The 12317-nt window shown below is 41.2% G+C and overlaps 1 protein-coding gene across 1 annotated transcript in view; it reads left to right on the forward strand.

The window, feature by feature from the left end:
• The window catches only part of ano3 (anoctamin 3), an 84158-nt gene that overhangs the window by 25011 nt on the left and 46830 nt on the right, over positions 1-12317 (forward strand). Inside the window, exons 3-5 of the mRNA XM_037683704.1 lie at positions 11320-11359; positions 11909-12024; positions 12129-12284. Coding sequence (XP_037539632.1) covers positions 11320-11359; positions 11909-12024; positions 12129-12284 — 312 coding nt within the window. The remainder of the gene's footprint in view (positions 1-11319; positions 11360-11908; positions 12025-12128; positions 12285-12317) is intronic.

Genomic DNA, 12317 nt, shown 5'->3' on the forward strand with positions numbered 1-12317 from the left:
TTTATGTGTGTGTGTGTGTGTGTGCGTGTGTGTGAGACAGACAGACAGGTGGGGAGAGTGGTGGAGCAGAGGTGAGAGAAGGTAGGCCTGTGATCGGAAGGCTGCCGGCTCAACTCCCTGAACCGGGATTGGCAGACAAGAACAGTCTCACCATGAACGGTTGCTGTAGCAACAAAAAACAAACAAAAAACACTTTTATTATAATTTACCCTCCTTAAAGTAATTCATTCAACCTTTATTTAAACAGGTTAGTCCCACTGAGCCACGAGTGCTCATTTACAAGGTAGGCCTGGATTTTACCAAAGTGATGACAACAATGACAACAATAGACAATCACAAAGGATGCGTACAAATGTATTTATTTTTTTACAATTGAAAACAAAATGATAAATAAAGGGATAATTAAAAGGAAACATAGCGAAAAAACAGCTAGATTACAAGGCGATGTAGTAAACTAAAAACAGGAACATGTCTGCGTTGTTTTTTTCCAAGAACTTAACAGATTCTTTAAGCCACTTAGAGAGGTCAAGGTTGAGAGCTTCAGATCTTTTTGCAACATATTCCAGGAAACAGGAGCAGAGTAGGAGAAGGTCCTTTTGCCAAGTTCAGTCCTCACTGAGGGAACACTGCAGGTAATAATGTCCTGAGAGCGCACGCTGTAGCTGCACTCACACAGAGACATGTAGGAGGAGATGTATGAAGGCAACAGACCAAAAAGTGATTTAAAGATGAAAATGTACCAGTGGGAGAGTCTGCGTGAAGTTAATGATGACCAGTTAACCAGTGAATACGGGGTGCAGTGGTGGGTATGGTAGTTCAATTCAATTCAATTCAATTTAAAAATACTTTATTAATCCCAAAGGGAAATTAATCGTTGTTGTAGCTCATCTTGGTTTCATTAGAGTTGTTCTAGATGCTGATAGTTTTGGGCAGGAAAGATCGCTTGCAGTCCGTCCCATAACAGATCTGAAGAAACTGGCTACAGATGCCGATCCATCCACCTAGACCCAGCAGACCTCTCATCCTCTTGGGTAGCAGGACTGCCTGAATGCCAAGCAGAACTCCTCCCCGAGCGATAGCCATTTCTCCCAGCAGCCTGCCGAGCCCCTCGTTACCGCGGACTTAACTGCAGGTGCCAGGGGTAAGATCTCAGACCTCCTGCTGTCACGAGCTGTGTGTCCTGTTACTTCCAAGATCTCGGCGGTCAGGCACTTGAGCACAGCCTCCACATAGACAGTAATGCATCTACGGCACCTCCTTTTAAACACATTTGGGGCTATAGCTGAGGTCTTATTTGACCTTTTGAGATGTTAATCAGCAGCTCTCAGTTGTAGAAAACCACCTTGTTGTCATGGTTACACATCATAACAAATGTCCAAAAGTAAAAAAGGTTTCAGTAAAAATCCTTCCAGCATCACAGCATCTGATACCAGAGAAAGTAATCATTCAAAAAAAGCGATTTAAATCCAGAAAAATTAGTAATGAAATTTTTCAAAAGCAAAATCTCAGAATGAATGTAACAGAGCTACTCCAACATGCAGCCACCTTGAACGGCGCAATTATGGAACAGCCATTTATGAATCTTAGTGCACCGTGATAGACAGCATCCAACATCTGCAGGGTGCTTGTAGAAGCATTAACTTAAATAATGTCACCGTAATCAATGGAGGGAAGGAAAGTCACAGATACAAAGCATTTCCTCGCATTCAGAGTTAGACAGGATCTGTTTCTGAAAAAGAAACCCAGTTTAACTTTCAGTTTCTTTACCAAGTTTTCCACATGGAGCTTATAAGACGGAAGTCGACCAAAATACCCAAATATTTATAGGAATCAACAAACTCAATCGGTACACCATTTGAGGATAAAATCAAAGGAAGAACTGCTGGGACCGTCTTCCTGTTTGAAAAAAGCATCCCTTTGGTTTTGTCGGCGACAAGTTTGAGACAGAACAAATCTGACTGGATGATGTCAAATGCAGATTGCAAAAGCTGGAAAGCCTTATCAACTGTTTTAGCACGACAAAAAACAACTCTATTATCAGCATAGAAATGTAAGGATGCATCAGTGATGATCTGACCTACATTATCTATGTAGATTGTAAAGAGGGTGGGTCCTAAGACTGAGCCTTGTGGCATACCATTGTTGACTGTTAAATAACTGGAGGAAGTACCATTATGTTGAACACATAGCCTCAGATCTGAGAGATAGTCAGAGAACCAACCAGTGGTGTGATCTGAGAACCCGATTTCTGAGAGCTTATGACACAAGATGTTATGATCCACAGTGTCAAAAGCTTTAGACAGGTCTAAGAAAAGTGCAGCACAATAATCCTTAGCATCCAGTGCTTCAACAAGGTCATTAAGAACCTTCAGTGAAGCAGTCGTTGTGCTGTGTTGTTTCCTGAAACCAGATTGATGGGGAGGTAAAATGTTAAATGAGTCCAGGTAATTTTTGATTTGAGAGTTTATCAGTTTTTCTAGAACCTTGGCTAAAAAGCAGAGTTTAGAGATTGGCCGATAGTTGTTCAGTGAGGTGGGGTCTCCTTCCTTCAGCAAAGGAAGAACAAAGGCTGTTTTCCAATTGTCTGGAATGGAGTTTTGTCTTATGGACAGGTTAAAGATGTGGGTCACAGGGACTGCAATGATTTGAGCGGCCAGCCTTAAGAAATAAGGTGGAAGACAGATTTTTTTGGGGGGTCTAAACCTTTTAACAGTTTATTAACCTCACTGACTGAGAACAGAGAAAGAGAAAATGTGTGATTTACTGAAGACTGACTTTATTTTTTTTCATTCAACCTTTATTTAGACAGGTAAATCCCATTGAGCCTCGAGGACTCATTTACAAGAGAGACCTGATTCTTGTAGCAGAGATTTGATTTGTAGAAATTTGGTTATTATGGGAAGTGGCTGATTTTCCCATAGTGACTGTGACACTGTGTAATAACAAAGGCAGCTGTAAAAAAAATTCCATCCATCCATTATCTTTTATCCGCTTATTCCTTTCCGGGTCACGGGGCTCACTGGTGCCCATATCCATCCATCAATGTAGAAGAGGCAGGGGACACCCTGGACAGGTCTCCAGTCCATCACAGAGACGCATAGAGACAAACGAGACAAACAACCATTCACGCTCTCACACCTAGAGACAATTTAGAGTTACCAATCAACCTAACATTCATGTTTTTGGTCTGTGGGAGGAAACTGGAGTACCTGGAGAAAACCCACACATGCACAGAGAGAACATGGAAACTCCACCCAGAAAGGCCCCCAGCTGGAATTTGATCCGGCAACCTTCTGATGGAGAGGCAGCAGCTCTACCAACTGTGCCACCATGCTGCCCCTAAAAGAAAAATCTATTTTTTAATTGCTAATAATATATTTTATATCAGCACAGCTTTTTTGTATACAAAGATGATGATTGAATTGATGCTGCATCTAAAATATGATGATTTGCTGATAAGGTTTGCATTAATAGGGAAGCTGAATAAATACTGGTGAATAATGGAAAATGCTTTGCCTTATACAAGTGACATACCAGTGGAGGTTTGGAAATGTCCCAGAGAGATGGCAGTGAGGGTTTTGACTCAAATATTTAATGGCATACAGTATGTGAGAGTGAGAAAATGCCTGAGGAATGGAGAAGAAGTGTGCTGGTGTCCATTTTTAAGAACAAGGGTGATGTACAGAGTTGTAGCAACTACAGGGGAATAAAGTTGATGAGTCACACAATGAAGATCTGGGAGGAAGCTAGACTTAGATGAGAGATGACTATCTGTGAGCAGCAGTATGGTTTCAGGTCGAGAAAGAGCACCACAGATGACATTTTTGCTTTAAGGATGCTGATGGAAAAGTACAGAGAGGGTCAGAAAGAACTCAGTTGTGTCTTTGTAGATTTAGAAAAATCATCTGACAGTGTGCTGAGGGAGGAGGTGTGGTATTGCATGAGGAAATCTGGAGTAGCAGAGAAGTATGTTAGACTGGTACAGGACATTTATTGGACTAATTTAATCTAACTCGGCATGTAAACGGTCCCACCCAAGAACGTGGACGTACACTGGACCTTGTTTTAACTCATGATGTGACTGTTAATGATCTTGTTATTGGAGATAATGTTTTTTCAGACCACATGCCAGTCCAGTTTGAGTTCACCCTCCCCATCTAACTCCTAAACCGTACATTCTTGCACGTAGTACCCAGGCTATTAAACTTTTCACTGCCACGCATTTCACAGATGTTTATAACTCTGAAATGATAATTCAGCCCCTGGTGTTTCTCACCACCACTGAGGAGCTGACATCCCAGTTCAACTCTGTCTGCTTAAAGACTCTAGATCATGTTGCGCCTGTTAAAACCAAAAAAATCAAAACTCAGAGCAGAACCTTGGCTGAGTGACGTCACCAAGGCTGTTAGGCAGCAATGTAGGAGGGCGGAGCGAAAGTGGAGGAAAGACAGGCTGCAGGTCTCTTTTCAAATACTTAAAGAGAGTTGGTACTGTTATCAGAATGTGGTGAAAGCTGCTAAATCCAAATACTTTTCTGATATAATTACCTCAAACTCTCGCAACCCACGTGTCCTCTTCTCCACCCTAAACTCTGTTCTCCACCTCACTGAACCATCACCTCTGGAAGCCTCGACTGAGCTGTGCGACAACTTCTTACATTTCTTTTTGGAAAAAATTGCGACCACCCGTGCTCTCATTTCCCCTCCAACTCATGACCCATCCATCCCACCTCAATCTGTAGCTCCATTTGACCATTTTGAACCCATCACTCTTTCTTCTCTAGAACAGGTCATGTGCAGCTTGAAACCTTCTAGCTCCCCCTTTGATGTGGTCCCTCCTTGACTACTGTTGGATTTCATATTTTTATACCTTTTATTATTTCCTATCAAGCATTCAAATGTCATGTTATACAAAGTGTGTGTGTGTCTTTCTTCCAGGGTTGAACTATATTTATAGAAAATGTTTGCTAATTCTAACTAGTTGACCTTTAAATATAATCTCATATTAGCTAAGGATAATTTTACAAGTTCACATTTGATATATTACAAGCAATCAAATCATGCCAGATAGCAGACTGATTAACATAAATAAAGCTAGAACACATTTCTTTAATTTAGACTTAATATAGTTTGACCAAGTAAAATCCAACTAAAGCAACTAAACTAAAACAAGAATAAAAAAGGATCAAGTAAGAACACGCAAACATGAGTTAGATAATTAAGTTATTAATTATTCCTAGAAATAAACAACTTTATCTCAAATCATTTGGTATCACTAAGGTATAATCACGTTAAACAAACAGAGTGTTAACAGTTTAAACGCAGACAAGGAAACCAAGATGTATCTGCCTTAAAGCAGAGAATCACCAGGCCTTCAACAGACATTGATTAACACATACCCATGAGGTAGGTAATAATTAATAGTTATTATTGACACAAATCATTTTGTATCCCTAAAGTATAATAGCAAGTTAAACTTTAAACAAAGAACCGATTTCAGTGAGCCAAAACTTCTTATCTGAAATGTAGACATTAACGTCCTTGAGGGGGCGGGCTAGAGTCGTAACCATAGCAACAGAAGCTAAACCAATCAGAAAGCTAGCCTTCTCAAACTGTGATAAAAGGCCGGAAATGACACACGCCCACCGAGCATTTCCGGGAGGCGCACACCGAGACGGTTCGTTCTTTAATGCTCCAAAATATATGCATATATTTTAATAATGTAATTGTTTGTCTCTGAATATCTGTAACCCCTGTTTGTCAAATAAATCTTTTATACCGAGGGCGACGTCTCAGCTGTTTTGAACACGACGTGGTAACCAACCACGACACTACTAAAGGAGGTTTTTCCCACTCTAGGTCCGTCCATTCTTGATATAGTAAACAGTATTTTATCCACTGGCATGGTGCCAAAATCCTTTAAACATGCTGCTGTTCAGCCTCTCCTGAAAAAACAAACCTTGACCCCTCAGTCGTATCCAACTTCTAGCCTGTCTCCAAACTCCCATTTGTTTCTAAACTACTGGAGAAAATAGTCGAGTCCAAGTTGAAGTGCTTCCTGGAAGGTAACACCATCTTAGAGCAATTCCAATCTGGCTTTAAACCTCTCCACAGCACTGAATCTGCCCTGCTGAAGGTCTTTAACGACATTTTCTTAACCACAGATACCAGTGATTCTGTGCTGCTTGTCCTGTTGGACCTCACAGCCGCCTTTGACACCATCGACCATGAGATCCTCATTGCTAGGTTAGAGCAGTGGGTGGGCATCACAGGATCAGCCTTCAATTGGTTCAGATCTTACCTCACTGACAGATCCCTTTGTGTCTCCATCAAGGATTTTAGTTCCGCAGAGGCAGAGCTTAAATGGGGGGTTCCACAGGGGTCCATCCTGGGTCCCCTCCTATTCTCTTTATACCTGCTGCCGCTTGGTGCTATTTTCCGGAAACACAACATGCCCTTCCACTTCTATGCTGATGACTGTCAAATTTACTTCCCCCTAAGACACAATGGTACATGCTCTATTCAACCGCTGCTTGATTGCCTGGCTGACATCAGGGACTGGATGGCTTTAAACTTCTTAAGTTTCAATGAAAAGAAGTCTGAAGTCATGTTGTTCCCTCCCAACGACACGATCACAAACCACTGCATCGACCTCTCCGTTCTAACCCTGTCAGAAAAACAAAGAGTCACTAATCTGTGCATGATAATGGACCCTTCCCTGAAACAACAATCATGTTTCTTCCAACTGAGGCGGCTGTCTAAACTGAAACCCATATTATCCAAAAATAACTTGGAGACAGTAATACATTCATTATATCTAGGCTTGATTACTGCAATTTACTCCTGTTTGGTATCAGTCAGACCTCTATAGCACAACTACAACTGGTCCAGAATGCAGCAGCCCGATTTTTAACCAGTACAAGCAAAAGAGAGCACATTACACCAGTTTTGGCCTCACTGCACTGGTTACCGGTTCACTTTCGAATCCAGTTCAAAATACCCATGTATGTCTACAAATCACTGAACAGTTTCGCGCCCCCCCCCCCCCCCCATCTCTCTGATCTGTTACAACCATATGTCCCACCGCGTTCCCTGAGGTCAGCGGACCAGTTGCTCCTCACAGTTCCAGGAACTCGTCTTAAGCGCAGAGGTGACAGGGCCTTCTCTGTAGCAGGACCAAGACTTTGGAACGAGTTACCTCTGCTTGTCAAACAGGCCCTCTCCCTCTCGGTTTTCAAGGCCTGTTTAAAAACCCACTACTATTCTGTGGCTTTCAACACCAGATGATCTGTGTTTTTGATCCTGTATGCTCCACACTGGTTTGTTGTCATTATCTGCATCGTTTTTATGTCTATATTCTGATTTACCTCATTTTGTATATTGCTTTGTGTGCTACCTGTTGTTTTGTCTGTACAGCACTTTGGTTGGCCTTGTCGCTGTTTTAAGTGCTCTATAAATAAAGTGGTATTGTATGGTATGGTATGTATGAGGACATCAGGACAGTGGTGAGATGTGCTGTAGAAGTGACAGATAGCTTCAAGGTAGAGGTTGGAGTGCATCAAGGATCGACTCTGCGCCCCTTGTTGTTTGCTCTGGTGATAGACCGGCTAACAGATGAGGTCAGGCAGGAATCCCTGTGGACTATGATGTTTGCAGATGACACTGTGATCTGTTGGGAGAACAGGGAACAGGTGGGAGAGAACTTGGAGAGGTGGAGGTGTGCACTTGAAAGAAGAGGAATGAAGGTCAGCTGTAGTAAGACAGAGTACATGTGTGTGAATGAGAGGGAGGCTTGTGGGACAGTGAGGCTACAAGGAGCAGAGGTCACAAAGGTGCAGGACTTCAAGTACTTGGGGTCCACTGTCCAGGAAAATGGAGACTGTGGTAAAGAGGTGAAAAAGAGTCCAGGCAGGATGGAGAAAAGTTTCAGGAGTGATTTGTGACAAAAGGGTGTCAGCAAAGGTCAAAGGAAAAGTTTACAAGACAGTTGTGAGACCAGCTATGTTGTATGGTCTGGAGACAGTGGTAATGACAAAAAGACAGAAGAAAGAACTGGAAGTGTCCAAAATGAAGATGTTGAGGTTCTCATTAGGAGTGACAAGGATGAGTAAGATTAGGAATGAGATCATCAGAGGTACAGCACAGGTTGAACAACTGGGAGATAAAGTTAGCGAGGCCAGACTGAGATGTGTGGACATGTCCAGAGGAGGGACAGTGGGTATATTGGTAGAAGGATGTTAGAAATGCAGCTGCCAGGAAAAAGACAGAGAGGTTGTGGCTCCTCAGACTGATGAAGTGTTTTGGATGAAAGACGAAACGTTTCAACAAAAATAATCCGTCCAGAGGACCTGACTTAACTTGTTTGGATTTTTCTACCTGGATTATTGAGCCTGAATCAGGATATTGCAAATTATTATTTTTATTAGTTTGTTTTTTGTTTCTGTTTCCTCAAGTTTAATTGTTGCTCAAATATTCAAGTAATATAGCAGGTTTTGTCATTGAGCATGGACTTTGTTGTTATCGTCATTTTAGTTGGAAAATATTCTAACTCTGTTTTTCACATAGCTCAATTACCTGAGGAGCACAAAACAAACCTTGGCAGTTAACTGAACTCCTGAATATTTAAGGAGGAAGTTTAGATTAAATGAGTCAATATTCCACTCATTAAAGAGCAGCAATTACATTCTGTGGACTCTAATACACAAACAACAGTCATAACTCTGTAGAAATGTGCAACAATATTAATTCTGTTTGTGTGCACTTTCTGGTTTTATTGCTTCGTCTAACTCTGTGCAGCGGAGCGACACTCCATCATGGCTCTGTCAGGGACGAGGGATGCACTTCAGTGGACCTAATTTGACTAATCTAACCTGTATCCTACATGATAATGGCAGCTCTACAAATAAGCTTCCCAGTTCCTTAAAAAAAATGCATCAATAAATAAAGAAATAAAATGTTAAAATTGACCATTTAGGTTCTGGGTGCTGTTGGTAGAACCCCTATTAAATTTTTAGAACAGTATGAATTGTTTTTAAGTCTTCTAATGATGATCTAAGACTGCAAACTGGCTCGTATGAAATCAACGTAACTACAGTGCAGTATGTAAAAGCAGTATGCAGTCCATCCATCATTATCTTTACCTACTGCTTCCTTTGTGGGTCACTGGTGCCCATGTCCAGTAGTCACTGTGCAAGAGACAGGGGACACCCTGGACAGGTCTCCAGTCCATCACAGGGACACATAGAGACAAACAACCATTCACTCTCTCACTCACACCTAGGGACAATTTAGAGTTACCAATCAGTCTAACATGCATGTTTTTGTTCTGTGGAAGGAAACTGGAATACCTGGAGAAAACCCACGCATGCACAGAAAGAACATGCACACTGCACCCAGAAAGGTCCCCAGCTGGGATTTGAAACAACGACCTTCTAGCTTAGAGGCAGCAGCTTTACCAACTGATCCACCGTGCTGCCACAGTGCACACCATTTCTGAACATTGTGACTCCATTATTTTTAGACCAAAATGTAAAATTGGATTTTTAGTTTGAAATAATTTTACACAGTTAAAAACAACACTCACCACTGCTCTCAGTTTAAGCAAGACTGCATTTTCACTGTGTTAAATGTTAGCTGAAGTAAATGGATTAGTGCATTTAAAATTACATTATGGTTCTGTTGGTAGAGCGGTTGCCGGTTCAAACCCCGGCCGAGGCCTTTCATAGTGAAGTTTTTATGTTCTTCCCGTGCATGTGTGGGTTTTCTCTCATATAAACATGCATATTAGACTGATTGATAACTCAAAAATTGTCCCTAGGTGTGAGAAGTGGGTAAAAATAATGTTTGGCATTTTTTGAAGAGTCGTAGAAAATCCTTCGAAATGTAATTTCAGATTAATTTGTCAGTTAGAGCTGGTTGTGATCTAAAATCAGTTTTTACATAAATACCAGGAAATGTGTGTGTAAAATTACCACAGATCATGAATAGAAAACTGGGATGAAGCTTGCAATGTGACGTTGTTCCTTTTATTCATCAGCTTCCACAGTCGGTTTCTGCACATCGTTGCTGAAAGTCTCACTTAGCTGATCTTGGAGCGATACTTCAAACACACTTGATTGGAGAAACGAGAAACCTGTCACACATGAAATGAAGTAAATATAATTTGCTCTGAGCTGTAAATTTGTTTGTTTTCCATGTCAGGCAATTGGAGTTTGTACATAATGAGATTTATGCTGTCTCATTCCCTGTTCTGAGCTTAACACAGAAAATAAGAAACTTTCAGTATCTGAGCCCCACAAAGGAGTTCCTCCTAATGAATAACATAAATTATTTACTGAGCTTGCTGTATATTCTTTTGTTCTGTGTATTTTTCAACCATTTTGACAAATTTAAATGGAAGTTAAAATTATTTTTATGGATTAATTTTCAGTTTTTTTATTTACTGTTATGAGTGGTGTCTGTTCACTGACTTGCGATCATAAAGTGGATCGAATCATGTCGCCAGTGATCCGAACAGCCACTCCAATAGAATTTCATTTGGGGCGTCAGATTTTCTGCCCTGTGGACACATTCGGCTGGTTTTAGCGCATTAATACGACCACTAACTTAACCTGATGTGAGCTCAAATGCAGGAAGAGCGAAACCTTCTGTGTGGTGGAGCTATTCTATTAAAATCCATTTGGAGCAGACCGAGGGGACGAGAAAATAAAATTGAGGAGGAGAAACAAAACGAGGGACATTTTCACCATCATGGTCTTATTTAACCAGTCCTGTGGTGTGTGTGATAGGTCTATTTTTATTTCAATTATTTTATTTAACCTTTGTTTATACAGGTTGGTCTCATTGAGTCCTGAGGACTCGTTTTCAAGAGAGATGTTTTTGGGAGCAGATGTTGGGGGTTAAGGGCCTTGCTCAAGGGCCCAGAGTGGGGCAGATGAAAGTGGAGGCAGGTGTGGATGTTTCATCTTTCCCACCCATATTTTGATGTTGTTGGTCTGGGGAGTTGAACTGGCGACCTTCCGATTACAGGCCCACTTTCTCTAACCTCTGGGCCACCACTACCCGATGATCTATGGTTGAAGCATTGGTATTGTGATTAGAAGGTTGTGGGTTCGATCCCTGGTTGAAACAGCTATTTGCATCGAGGATGATATCATTTCTTCATTTTTATATTTTATTTTATAAAATTTAAAATAAGTTCACAGATCCAAACAAATTTTATTTTGCGTTTGGCAATCCGCTATCTCTCATGTGTCAGACAGTTGCATTGTGTTCATTAATTTAGTCATGCACCGAAAGGGTCAAATTGTCCTCGTTTCAGGTGGGGGTGGATGTGGGAGTGGGAGGTGTCCGTTTCTCTGGTGGGAGTGTTTTTCATGACACACAACCTCGACCTGCGGGAGGAAGAAAAACGGCGACAAGTCTGTGCACTAAAACAAACTAAAACAAATAAGACAACAACAAATTAAATATGAAGCAACATTTATCTTAGTTTTATCACAGAAAATGTAACACAATTTGTAAAATGTGTGCAGTTTCAGGAAATTAATGTCCGCCCCACTAATAGTTCTGCAGGAGCCGCCTTCTTCAGACATCCAGATGTATCACTTCACGTTTAAATGAAGTGATATTTTTTACAGTGTGTCACCTTTGAGATCCAGAAAGGCAGAAAATAGGATTTGTGCTCCATCATCATTGGTGCATTGATCTTTTAAATTACATCAAGCTGTTGCTGCATGGCTGACACCCACACTAAAATAAGTTTTTTTATTTAGCTCAGATCTAATTTCAGTGTTGGCTGACAGATTATGGCAACTATTGATTGGAACAACAACAAAGATCTAAAGTAAACAGGATACGTCTCACCGGTTCGACAGTAGCCTCATTGATTGTGCTTTGTCTCTTTGCAGCAGAAGATGTGAAGGATAACTATGTCGAGGAGACTGAAGTGAGCACGTATGAGACGAGAGCAGACCCGTCCTTTCTGCTGAAAAAACCTGTCAGCCGGGTTAAATTAGGCACACGCGCAGAATCCCTTCAGGTACAATATTTACAGTACAAGTCGCAAGTTTCCTAAAAGAAAAATGTGGCAAAAACTCACTTAAAAAGGTTCATTTGAAATTCCCACAGGAGAAGAATCGATCTGACTCGTCTGGACTATTTTTCCGAGATGGAAAGAAGAGAATTGATTACATCTTGGTTTACAAGAAGTCCAGCCCGCAGGTGGAGAAGAGGTGCACATTCGAGAAGAATTTACGAGCCGAGGGACTCATGCTGGAGAAGGAGGTGAAAATGGTTTGCTCTTTAAATACTTATACA

The sequence above is a fragment of the Nematolebias whitei genome, chromosome 10 (assembly GCF_014905685.2).
Source record: "Nematolebias whitei isolate Nwh7 chromosome 10, NemWhi1, whole genome shotgun sequence".
Taxonomy (NCBI): Eukaryota; Metazoa; Chordata; class Actinopteri; order Cyprinodontiformes; family Rivulidae; genus Nematolebias; species Nematolebias whitei.